The following is a 13,550-nucleotide window of genomic DNA, read 5'->3' as shown; positions in this document are numbered from 1 at the left end:
TCATTTTTGAAATTTAAGATTGCTATAATTTCATTAAACTTCAGAAAGATTAGTGTAATTTAAAACTAAATCTCAAAAGAGATTTTTATTATTTCAAAATCTTAAAGAACGTTTTACAATCTTATTAAAGGATTGTTTGGAGTGTTCTAAATAAGTGTACTTTTTGACTTTTTAGACTAAAAAATTGAGGGAAAAAAGATGGTTGTTTGGGATAACTTTTTCATTTTTTACAAAAAAATGTGCATTAAAAAATAATATAAATTAGTGTATAGGAGAAGATTGTGATAAAATAGGCGGTATGGTAGGATAAATTAAGAGACAATGTGGTAGAGTATAAGCTAAGAGATGGTTTCTTCCTTTTTGGATATTGAATTGGACGGTGTTATTCGGCTCGTGGGGGCCCACCACGGGTCCCGTTTTGCTAATCAAAACTTTTCAATGTATAGAACTCGTTGAGTACTATATGCTTATAAAAAATCACGTTGATCAGATATCAATAGTTATCTGATCAGATTAGTTTTTTTCAACTGTTAACTTTAATACCATCATTTTTTATATAAAACTGATTTGATCATGTAGTTAGCGATATCCAATCAACATGATTTTTTACAAACATATAGTACTCGACGAGTTCTACACATTGTACAGTTTAGATTACTAAAACGGGACTCGTGATGGGCTTCCACGGGCCAAACAGCACAGTGTTGTTTGTGTACCTTGCCTGTGCAATTTTTCCAAAAAAGTCAGTTGTGTCTGTGGAGACGTCAGAGTTGTTTGTAATAATTTTGTGTAAAATTAATTTTTATATATATTTTTTTTGATAAATAATGATAACTTTTAAGTTTTTTTAATAACATTTTAGCTTTTTGAATTTTTTTGGTATCCCAAACCAGGCCTAAATCTCATGAAATGTCAGTATAATTTAAAGTTAAACTTGAAAGGAGGTTTTTGTCATTGAGATTTCTGCAATTTTATTAAATATTAGGGAGATTAGTGTAATTTACCCTTTAATTTAGAAATCAATAAAATAAAATAAATAAATAATTGGCTGTTGCTAATGCCAGAACATTTCAAGCTGTTACCAGGAGAGTGTACAATCAATAATGCTGTAAGGAAAACGTAGGGAGTTTTGGAAATAGCAGCAACCGAAAATGACCTTTCCGTTTCTTCTTGTTCTTCGTCCTGAGCAGAGGAGAAGCCACGCTCTTCAGCCAACCAACCTCTCTGCCAGTGCCAGGTGACATTTGTCAATTTTCTTGGTTCTTTCTTGATTGCTTGGTTGTACCAACTCTTAATACTGAGTTTGAATCTTTCCCCACAAATGTTGTTTAGTTTCAATTCAAAATTTTAGAAAATTGTTTGGGTTTAATGCATGCATTCATGGCATTGATATTGAAGCTACTAGGAAGAAGAGCTAACTTCAGAAGACACCCAATAGCCTTTACTGTTATTGATGCATTTTTTTCATCATGGTCATCAAGGAACCCCAAACCCACTTCTTATTCAAACCCTAATTTGTGTGCCCAATGTGTGGAAACCAATCAATTTGATGATAGTGAACATGGGTTTGAGAGAGTCAAGGAAACGGGAGTTAAGAAATCTAGTGCTGACTGTAGAAAAAATTATTATTTTGATGATTCAAATGATGAGTCTGAAGGAGTAGAGGGTGAGAGTGATAGTGATGATGATCTTAGGGTTCTGAACATGGTCAATACAAAGCAGCTGCAAAAAGGGGAAGATTTTATGAGAGTTGAAGGGGATGATGATGAATTAAGACACCCTCTAGTGAAAGAAGTTTGTAGGTTAATTGATCTTGGGTCATCTTGGACTCCCAAGCTTGAAGGGGAGTTGAGGCACTTACTTAGAAGCCTCAAACCTCAGCAAGTTTGTGCTGTGTTGCGCTCTCAAGTTGATGAACGGGTGGCTTTGAAATTTTTCTATTGGGCTGATCGGCAGTGGCGGTACCGTCATGACCAAATTGTATACTATGCAATGCTCAATGTTCTCAGTAAGACTAAGTTGTGTCAGGGTGCTCGAAGGGTCCTTCGTCTCATGCTCAGAAGGGGAATTCAATGTTGGCCCGAAGCTTTTGGTTGTGTGATGATTTCATATAGCCGAGCCGGTAATATCAAGAAAGCAATGCGAGTCCTGTATCTGATGCAAAAGGCAGGAGTTGAACCCAATTTGTCCATATGCAACACAACCATTCATATTTTGGTAAAGGGGAATGGGTTGGAAAAGGCGCTGAGGTTCTTAAATAGGATGCAAATTGTAGGGATTGAACCTAATGCTGTCACTTATAATTGCTTGATCAAAGGGTATTGTGATACTCATCAGATCGAAGACGCATTACAGTTGATCGCCAAAATGCCATTTAACGGTTGTTTACCAGATAAAGTTAGTTATTATACAGTGATGGGTTTTCTCTGCAAGGAGAAAAGGATCAAAGAAGTGAGGGAGTTGATGGAGAAGATGTTGAAAGTTAGCAAACTATTGCCAGACCAGGTTACTTACAATACACTTATCCATATGCTATCCAAGCATGGTCATGGTGATGAGGCACTTGAATTTTTGAGGGAAGCAGAAGAGAGAGGATTCTTGGTCGATAAGGTTGGGTATAGTGCAATAATTCACTCATTCTGTCAAGAGGGAAGGATAGATATGGCAAAAGAACTTGTAAGCGAAATGTTCTCAAAGGGCTGCAACCCTGATGTAGTGACTTTCACTTCTGTTATCAATGGGTTTTGTCGCATAGGAGATGTGGATGAAGCCAGAAAGTTGCTCCAGCAGATGGAAAAGCATGGTTGCAAACCAAACACTGTATCATATACTGCCTTTTTAAATGGGCTTTGTAGAAATGGGAAATCGGCAGAGGCGAGAGAAATGATGACCTCGAGTGATGAAGAATGGTGGACCCCAAATGCCATAACATACAGCGTTGTCATGCATGGGCTTCGTAGGGATGGTAAATTATCCGAGGCCTGTGATATAGTTAAAGAAATGGTCAGCATGGGCTTGTTTCCAACTCCAGTCGAAATTAACTTACTGATTCAGTCTCTTTGTCGAGAGGGTAGAGTAAATGATGCTAAGAAGTTCATGGAGGGGTGTCTGCATAAGGGGTGTGCAGTGACTGTGGTGAACTTTACCACTGTAATTCATGGGTTTTGTCAGAAAGATGACTTGGATGCTGCTCTCTCATTGCTTGATGACATGTATTTGAGTAACAAACACCCCGACACATTCACGTATACGACAGTTATTAACGCATTAGGAAGGAAAGGTAGAATAGAAGAGGCAATTGAACTGACCAAGAAAATGCTTCAAAAGGGTTTAGTTCCTAGCCCTGTTACATACCGGACAATCATCCACAGGTTCTGTGAGCAGGGTAGGGTGGAAGATTTGTTGAAATTATTGGAGAAGATGCTTTCAAGACAAGAGTGCCGAACAGCGTATAATCAGGTTATAGAAAAGCTTTGTAGTTTTGGAAACCTTAATGAGGCTTACAAACTCTTGGGGAAGATTTTGAGGACAGCTTCAAGAATAGATGCCATTACTTGCCACATGCTCATGGAGAGTTATTTAGGTAAAGGGATTCCTCTGTTGTCATATAAAGTAGCATGTCGAATGTTTAATCGGAATCTGATCCCGGATTTGAAGTTATGTGAGAAGGTGAGCAAGAGGTTGATGCTAGAGGGGAAAGCAGATGAAGCAGATAAGCTGATGCTACGGTTTGTAGAACGGGGATGCATTTTACCTCAGCACCCACAAAATGTGCAAAGCTAGGCTGCATTCTTCTCAATTGAATTGTGATAGGCATGGTTTTGTTTTCAATTCGTTGTACTCTGGTGATGGAGCTATATCTTGAGTTTCAATCATGTCAAGGTGAGCAAGAGATTGATGTAGGAGAAGGAATCCAAATGAACCCAATCCAATTTGAAAGGTCTGGACACCCACTAAGTTTAGGCTTGCTTGTGATGCTGCAAGGACTTCCCCCTCTGGAAATATAGGCTCTTGAACTGGATTTCTTTACCAAGTTCCCTCTTGGCTGACATGCTGCTTGGAATCAGCACGAACAGGGGATTATGCATTCTATTGGATGCATTTTACCTCAATTTGAACTGTATTTGTTGAGCACCTTGGAATGTTTTTTTGAGCTGCAGTGAGATAACCAGGGTCTTGCCTATCCATCGAGTGTCCTGCTGCTAGAATTGTGTGTTATAGAGCTTCAATCATGGTAATGCCATCTCGTTTTTCCCTCTTCATCTCTCTGTACAAACTTCCTTTTGATGATGAGTAAACCATGTCGACCTTCTCTCTTCTTTTTTTATAAATAAAAGTAACTTTATTAGAAAGAAGCATCAAGACGATGCTAGCACCACAAGAAGTACATATTAGACAAATAAAAAATCAACAAAATCCAAAAAAGAAAATAAATCCGGCTAAACCCTCCCTAACACCCAACTAGACAACACCATCAAAAATTTATTCTTCAAACAAGGCACCGACACCTCTACCCCTTGAAAAGTTTGACGGTTACGCTCCAACCAAACTAGCCACATTAAACATAGGGGCGCCAAATTCCAAGCCTTCTAATACTCGATCCCTCCTCCAACTGCACAAAACCTCCTTCACACTCCCTTGCTGCACCCAATCCAATCCAAACATTGCAAAAATCAAACCCCAAAGCAGGAAGGCCACATGACAATGAAGCAGTAAACACAAGACGAATTCCACATCCTGACAAGACAACACATACAACACTAATTGACCAAAATTTGACGATGACGAATCAAATTATCCAAAGTCAAAATCCTACCACACACAACCATCCACACAAAAAATGCCACTTTATTTGGCACACCCACCACCCACACACTCCATGGAAAAGAACAATCCAAAAGCCCCACCTGGGTTTGGTAAAAAGAGGACACCGAAAAAACCCATTTAGAACCCTTACAACATCACACCACTCCATCCTCCCCCACCCCAACCCCTTGAATGCCATACAACAAAGCTAAAAATCCACCAACTAATCAACCTCCTAGTCAAACACTTGCCTCTGAAACCTCACATCCCACACGACCCTCTCATCTACTAGGGACATATACGATGTTACCATGACATCCTTATCTTCCACAAGACGAAACATTAGTGGAACCGAACCACCAAACTCTGTTCACCACACCAACTATCTTACCAAAACTACACCCACACATCCCTGTCCACCTAGAAATTCACCCACTGCCAAAACTTCCTCAAACCGAGCCAAATTGTCACACGCCAATTTTCAAAGACCAATTAGGCAGAAACTAATTAATCTAAGCATGAGATTTTTAAGTAAAACTATCTTCATTACTTAGTTCATACTCGAAATCACTTTTCTTATTCAATTCTTATTAAATTCTCGAAACTAAGTTTGCCTCGCAAAACGTGTTCAATGGCCTTAGATTAGATGAGGTGGGAAAACATGTCAATTTTTCTTTATATAGCCTAACTTAACTTTAGGTGGCAAACAAAGTGTTTTTGATAAAGTTCGACTTACATTGAGAAGCGTGCCGTTTGATAAATTTTGAAATAATTCACCCTTTAAGTTCGAAAACTCAAGTGTTCTCTCACATGCTGTAACAACCCCGACATCTGATTAATGTTAATCCATGATTAATTATGCCTAATTAGCAATTAAGGTGAAATTCTGAATTAAACTGCATGTGTGTGATGCATTGTTTGTGTCTATATCTGTTAAGCGTAGAAAGATCTGTTCACGTTTTAGTTTCGGCTTGCGGATTGAAGGTCTTATCTGCATCCGATTCTGGGATTGATTTAATATATGTGTTATGTGGAATTTATAGAATTTTATGGTAGGTTCGATTTAAAATTTGTTACGGAACGATTAAATAAGATTAATTTAATCCCATTTAATTGCCTACGACTTTAACTAAATGGGCACCATTCCTTTATAAGTCCACTCATCTCCTTTCCTTGATTTCAAAGCACTTTGAGCCTATTCTAAGGGGAAAAACGTGAGAGAGGAAGAGTAGAGGGAGGTTGAGCTCAAATAAAGAATTGACTAGGAGATTGAAGACAATTTGAAGCTTTGGGTTAGGATCACTCTTGAAATCAACCTTAGGTAAGAACTATACTCTTAAACTTTGTATTTAAGACATAAAGTACTTGAACACAAGAAAGTTAGGTGGTCAATTAAGCTAAGATTGGAGAATTGAAGCTCAATGCATACATGCATGTGTAATTCATGGCATTTGAGGTTGTTTTCCTAAAGAATTCTTGCATGCATGTCATAATCGTAGCTTTGTTTTAGAAATTCTTCATGTTCTATGTCATATTGTCATAGTTGATCATGTTTTTGAGTTGAACATTGCATTTGGTCATGTTTTGGAAAACTTTGGTTCAAAGAATTGCATACAAGTCATGTACATGAATTATCCTTGAGTTTCACATTAAGTTTTGTTCAATTGGCATGCTTTTGGGCCATAATTTCTTGTTATGATGCTTTAAACATGTTGTTTTATGAGTCTCTAAGTGTTTTCCAAAGTATAGGGCCCAGAAAATTGAGTTTGATGCATTTGAGGTTGATTTTGAGCTTGACAATCAAATCTGGAAATTCCAGAAATTTGATCCACGCGCAAGCGTGCACTCTGAGTACATGCACTTCCGCTCGAGCGTCGATGGTCACGCTCGAGCGTGAAATGCATATACCTAGAAGTTTGTGTGTTTTGCAGTCCGCTCGAGCGAGGGTCTGAGTCTCACGCTCGAGCGGGGATCGAGCGTCCGTCGAGCGTGAAAAACATGCAACCAGTACTTTTTCAAAAGTTTGCAGTCCGCTCGAGCGGGGAAAGTCACGCTCGAGCGGAGCTTCATTGTCTGCATGTCTGCTTGAGCGAGGAAATCCACGCTCGAGCGTGGACCTTATTTTCAACAAGTTTTGAAAAATATTTTTCAATACATTTTTGCATCCTCATTCCATCCTAGGCATTCCTAGGCCATGATTAAGACTCCATAATGAGGATTAAAGACTAGAAACGCACTAAGAGCAACGAAGTTAGTTATGTACAATTCGAGCGTGTGTTTTAGGTGTGTTTCTGTTATGTGTCATGTAGGTCACGTGTTGTATACCGTTTGACTAGTCTGCTCCGTTTGTCTGCCTCGAAGCTAACCGTGAGTAATAACTTAGTAAAGTTATGTTCAACTGTATTTATTTTCTGTGTGATAAAGTAAGATCTGTTTTCTGAAGTGCTATATTCTGTACAATGAATGATTGTCCAATTTTTGATATGTATTCGTGGCATCTTTAGCATCATGTGATATGTGTTAGCTGTTACCCAGTATCGGAGGTTCCATTATGGAACTCAATATGTCTGCACTCCGTTACCCGTACCGGAGGCTCCATCATGGGGCTCAACATGTTTATTCTCTGTTACCCGGATCCGGAAGTTCCTTTATGGAATTGGTTATTTATAACCCCCACGTGTTCTGCATCTGCTCTGTATCTGTTCTGTCAACGCTAATGGATGTATCACGTATGCTTAAGCAAGACTTATGACTTCTGTATATGATCTGGACAAGAATATGAATATGAATTTGTTATGAAAACGAATTATGATTTTTGAATCTGTATGGACTCATTCATTAAAACCCTTTACTCCGTCATTATTCACTGGGCTTCCGCTCACTGTTTATATTATGTATATAGGTGAGCCGGTGCGTGATCAGGGCCAGAGTTGACAGCCCACGTTTCAGTTTTGTCAGCCAACTCTTGCACCTCCCGAGGAGGTTCCTGTTGAAGTTCAGTTTTGTGGCTGTTTTTGTAATCTGTATTAGACTATGTTATTGCTAAGTTGTGGGTGAGATTTTTGTCCTGAACGCCTAAGTGTGTTGTGTATATATAACACGTGTGTTGACTTCGCCCACATTTTATAAAAGTTTCAAGCTTTACTATCTCATGTATGTTATCACAGCTCATTGGACCTTGTCTATTTTGTATATTTCCTTCCACAGCCCCTTATTATATGCTAATCTGTCATGAGGCCCTTGGTAATCCAAGGATTACTGGCCGGTTGCGATGCTAAACCTATAGGGGCGGGCTTGGATCGTGACACATGCTGAACACATCCTCACCTGGTATGCATATCAACAAAATAAGGTACATCATGCAATAATGGAAATGAATGCTTAAGTTACAGAGTCAAAATTAATTAATACAATAATCTAACAAAAAGGTGTAAAGGCACGCATGCCCAAATTAACCTAGGGTCTATAACAAAAGAAACCATGTCCTCATGCTCATATCGACCGGTGTCTATTGATACTTACACAATGCAAGGGGGTGAGCTAGCAAGCATGGATACGGATACGAGATTCGGATACAACGATATGATAAAACCTAAAACAATAGGATATAGGTATGGCCAGGATATGTTTGTGAAAAATATATTTTTAAAAATTATTAGTAATATGTTACACATAAGCTAAAGAATGTTGAGAAACTACAATGTTATTTATAATGCAAAATACTAACCTTTAAGAATTTTGTATTAATTTAAGTTAGTAGTTGTTTACCTTTTAATTTTCAACACGTCTTGCAAATATTTCATTTATGTTTATATTACAATAATAGAACAATTCACAACTTGTCTATATGCTTTTCCCTTTGACATTAGTAAAAAATATTGTATTCAAGTTTACTTGCTTATTTATTTATTGATATTTAGTTTTACTATTGTTATATTCTTTTGTTAATTCTTACTTTCTATGTAGTTATAGGAGACATACATGAAACAATTAGGATACATTAATTTGACAAATTCTATTATTTAACTCACTATGTTCTTCTTATCAAAGAACTAAACAAAGTATTAGAAAAATATTCTTATATTTATTCTTTTAACTATATTATATTATATTATAATATTATACAATAAATGTTACAATTTTAATTTTGTAAAACAAGTAATACATGACTTGGAGTACCTGATGCTTCAAAATTAGGTATCCGATACTCCAAAATTAATGAAAAATTAATTAAGAAGTATCTGATACTTTTAATAAGTATTTGAAGTGTATCCGCTTCCGCAAGTATCCAATGAGTATTGATATCCGATACAGACACAATATAGATACGTCACCTTATTTGAAGTATCTGTGCTTCATAGGGGGTGAGTGTTGACACTCACCCGACAGTAATCTCATTTCTTACTAAGTAAACACGTTAGTGTCGTGATAGGTAAAATTCTATTGGCACCACTCTAATAGTGGCACAAGGCACCTCAGTTAGAAGTGGAGCTGCAAGGGTTTCTTTTTAGTATATGCTTCCATTTCATATGAATGGATATGCTTGGTTGTGATCCTTTTATGAAATTTATGTGCCCCATTTCCTTCATGTAGTTGTAGACTGGTAGTAAATTGAGTATTAATGATGAGATTTCCCAATGTGTATATATATTGTTCAATAAGTGTGACGAGATTTCCCAATATCATGTTAAGAATAGCTACTGATAGACAAATTTGTTTGGAGACCGATTTATCACCAAAAAAAAAAAAATGTTTGGAGACTGTTTTTATCACGGAATTACATCTGTGTCATGCCTGTTAAGAATAGCTGCTCATGCTTGTCAATATCTGTTTGCAAAATATCCATTTCCTCTGCTTTTTTCTGTATCTCTTCCTGCAGTTTTTCTGTGATATCTTTGCCCTCAGATTCTAGTGCTGAAAATTTCAGCAACAAATCTTGCTGCAAGGTCGGAAGAAAGAAACAAAATTGTAAAGCATATCAACATAACACAAATAAAATATATTTTACATATGATTACATTTACCATTTTACTCTCAGATAAACCTATTTATTAAGAAGACAATAGGTACCTTTGAAAAAAGCTATGGTAATAATGGGAAAAAAATTCCTAGCATTTCCTCTGGGAATTGAACATGTTGCTAAGATTGCTTCTTGATTTAAGGACAAGATGATTGATGGGAAAACAATAATTTGAGCAAATGCATTCGTAGAGATAAAAATAAATGGCCCCTTTTCACTCATGCCTCTAGTTGTGAGACTCTACTGAGTAATGACTTTTTTAGTACAAGTCTTACCTAGTTATTTACATGCCATGCAGAAATGTTTTTACAAATAACATTATGCCATTTGATTCTAACAATTAATTCCGCTAGTGCCAATATTTTAATGACCCAAAGATAGTGATGTTCTCTAGGTACCTTGCTATCTTCACCTAAGAGGGCATGATGTAGGTGCTCCTCAACCACATGGACAGAACAATGGTTGTTGATGTTTTTCGATGTGGCTTATTCTGCAGTCATCTTTGGCCATGATTCTTTATCCATTATTTACAGACATTTTTCATCTACGAAATTAAACCGAGATTTGTCATGATAATTGACAAAGCAGAAATAATTTCTTCGAAATTGTTGGCCTTTACTTTCCTTCCTTTGTTTATTATATTTGTAGTTTACAAATTATAGAATGTTTATTTATTTTTTTTTTATTTAATGGTTTGCTGCTTGAACTCAGCACTTTTCAAGCATCAGTTTCTTAATTGGAACCGCAACCCTAGTTTGAAAATTAATTTGGTTTCTATATTTTGTACTATAAAAAAATTGTTTTTCTACTGAATTGCAGATCAGGATGGTTGCAGGACAGTAATGCAGTACTTTCACATTTTAACGAGTACTAGAGGTTTCCACTGATTTCTCTAGAAATGCACGTCTCTTAAGGTCTATGAAGTCAGACCTCGATTACATATTTCAAAAGTTGAGGTATGCTTATCATTTTTTCTTGCACCCATCATGCTGAGTACTTACTACATGCTTAATCTTTTTGGAGTGATTGTGATTGTCAATTTTTGGTTGCCAATTCATGATATTTAGATGGTATTTTAACTGCGAATTTTGCTAATATGCGAGTATAATAAAATGTACAAGGACATTTTGCTGAAATGGTTCCTGCACTTGAAAATTTGTGTTACTATTCAAGTGTGTGTATGGTTGTGTTCTGGTCTATCAGTCCTGCTCCCTAATGATGTAACTTATCCCAGTGCATCCTTCAAATTGAAAATGCTATGTTGTGCATGAGAGTTCTCATTTCTTTTGTTAAAAAGTTCACTATGTTTTCCTCATTCTCTGCCTTTTGGACCCTAGGTCCCTAGTACAATCAACTGGGTTTGGCATTTCTTTTCATGTACAACCCTCAACTATTGCAATTCAAGTCTCCACTGCATTTAGTATCAATTTTGTGAAAAGTTGAAAACAGAAGACCAGACTTAGAGCAACTATTACAAGACTAATGCATATGTGCGAGCAGTTCTTTTTCTTTTTTCCAATTTTCTTTATTGACTTATTGATTCGCCATATTTTGCTATTTAAATATATGTTAAAATCTGCTATCCATTACTAGGAACATGTGGTTCAGTTTGAAATGGCTGGAAGAAGGGGCTTTGTCCTCTAGTTGCTCAATAGTGTTATTGCCAATATTATGATTTATAATTTTTGAACATCTGTACGTACTGAAAGTGGAAATTTAGTCCCCATCCAATGGAGACTAAATTGGGCATATATATATTTTTTTTATTTAATTTAAGCTCGTGGTAGCTCCAATAGTTAATTAAATTTAAGCTCCACTTTTCTTTGCTTTTCTTTTCCAGAAAATGCTCTGCTTAAATCGAAGTGGAAGAATTACTGCCCAGGATGCGCTCAAGCATTCGTACTTCAGAAATGTTGCAGCTGGTCGTTGATAGCCATCCCTCATCCTATCTGCTTGCTGGAATGGACTGGTATAGCAATTAGGTTACAATTTGAACTAGAGTACGCAAATTTGTTGATTTTATTTTCTCCCCTTGAATTAGATTTATACTAGCATTGAACAGGTGCTTGGAATCTCTCTCTCTCTCTCTCTTTCTCTCTCTCTCTCTCAGTAGGATAACTCATAAGTTTTCTTTGCTAAGACAGGTTTACTTGAGTCTTCATTTTGACCATTGTACATCCATTGCAAAAGCATATGGAGATGGTGAACGTTTAAGTAGGTGGTGTCTACAAATTTATTCTGAATATATATATGTTGTGCATCAGTACATGTTTGGGAGAACACAGATGCACTCTTCCATGAAGAGTTGAAAATCAATCTACAAGGGCAATTTATCTTCACTTCTCATGGCCTAATTCTTGCCATAAAGTCCTATATTGATGAGTGCATTCATTGGACTATACTGGGTGTTTTTATTGTGCTAAATAGCAAGTACCTTTAACTTTCACAATCTCAAAAAATGCTTTGTACATGATATATATACATCAAGTACCTGAAGGATGCTTGTTGATGGACTGCTGTTTAAGTATATGAAGTCCTCAACTACTTCCATTGCCAGCACACTTGTTCCTCTGTCTGACACTATGGACATTAGTGGCTGTAAATGTCAGTTTTGTTTACTTCATTTGTTGTCCTGATTCTAATTTGTTATGGACTGATATATAGCTCAATAATTGCTGAGTAGTTGAAATATGCACACACACGGAAGGTACAATGACTGAAAAGATCAGCAGTGAGCTTAGCAATGCAACAATGACAACCACGGTACAATGCTAGGAGCTCCAGCAGCTGTCTTATTGTTATATATTCTTAATGATGAAGTTAGAACAAGAAGGGTATTTATAAATGAGACATAATACCTCTCAATTCCCTTATTGTTCTTGGGTCTATGAGAGTTATTGTTGTTCAGTCATTTTCCTGTAAATGCTTAATTACTATCTTCAAATTCTCGTGTATTGAATTTCCTTTACAGATATTATTCTCCAGAATTTATCTTCATCGTCTTTGCTTATAGTTCCTTCATGTTTTCAATTGCAGAAACAGTACAATGTGAATGCACCTTGCTACTATCAGGTAGATGGATAAGGTGATGGTGGTTTCATTTGCAAGACAATCAAGAACTTTGTGGATTACATACATGGTGGTCGTCTTTTGAATTTATAAACTTTTGTGTTTGAAAAATGACACATGGATTTGTAAATTGTTGGTGGATTATTTTTGGTGGTTAATTTTGAATTTGTTGTGGTTGTTTTGAAAAATTATTGCATGGAGTTGGTTAATTTTGATGTTTGTTTTTAATAGTTGGTGGAATATTTGATATATTTTTGGGCACTCGGTCCTAAATCCAAATTCAAATTTTATTTGGTGAACGACGCTAAAATTGTTTGTTCAAAAGAACAAATGTAATAACCCGACCCTCGTACATGTTTTTAATATATTTTTAGACCCTATTTTGTGTTTTTGAATGCTTGTTGTGAAATTCCATGAGAAATTGAGGCTAAGTAAATAAACCCCATGTTTAAGGATATCCATCTGTTCAACAAGGGAAAATATCTGTTACATCTCTAAGTTAGAAGCAGAAATTGGAAGCCTTAGGGGCTTAATTAACTGAAATTGATTATATATATATGATCAGCATAATTTTTATGTAATATTAAGCATGTTTGGGAAATTTCAATTTCGGATGTTTGAACGATTGATTTTTGTCTTTATTCAATATATATAT

At 36.4% G+C, this 13,550-nt stretch overlaps 1 protein-coding gene across 2 annotated transcripts; it reads left to right on the top strand.

Moving 5' to 3' along the window:
• The first annotated feature begins 1,143 nt into the window (after positions 1–1,143).
• Positions 1,144–13,083, top strand: LOC114282451 (Tetratricopeptide repeat (TPR)-like superfamily protein). Of its 2 annotated transcripts, XM_028225130.2 has the most exons (4): positions 1,144–4,234; positions 10,646–10,782; positions 11,667–11,795; positions 12,863–13,083. In XM_028225130.2, exon 1 carries the CDS (start codon positions 1,369–1,371, stop codon positions 3,781–3,783), a length of 2,415 nt encoding a protein of 804 aa, XP_028080931.2. In that variant the 5' UTR covers positions 1,144–1,368; the 3' UTR covers positions 3,784–4,234; positions 10,646–10,782; positions 11,667–11,795; positions 12,863–13,083. The 2 variants fall into 2 exon arrangements, with proteins under 2 accessions (XP_028080931.2, XP_082743425.1); XM_082887299.1 differs by lacking the exons at positions 10,646–10,782; positions 11,667–11,795; positions 12,863–13,083 and adding an exon at positions 7,709–7,991 and having other exon boundaries at positions 1,183–4,234.
• The last annotated feature ends 467 nt before the right edge of the window (positions 13,084–13,550 follow it).

Source organism: Camellia sinensis, chromosome 9 (genome assembly GCF_055761805.1).
Source record: "Camellia sinensis isolate YWXY chromosome 9, ASM5576180v1, whole genome shotgun sequence".
NCBI lineage: Eukaryota > Viridiplantae > Streptophyta > Magnoliopsida > Ericales > Theaceae > Camellia > Camellia sinensis.
Note: the sequence above shows the minus strand (reverse complement) of the source record. Positions and strands in the feature narration are given on the sequence as shown.

Bases quoted from the DNA above. Each gene is read 5' to 3' on its own strand.
- LOC114282451 (XM_028225130.2), top strand. From the start codon at position 1,369: ATGCATGCATTCATGGCATTGATATTGAAGCTACTAGGAAGAAGAGCT.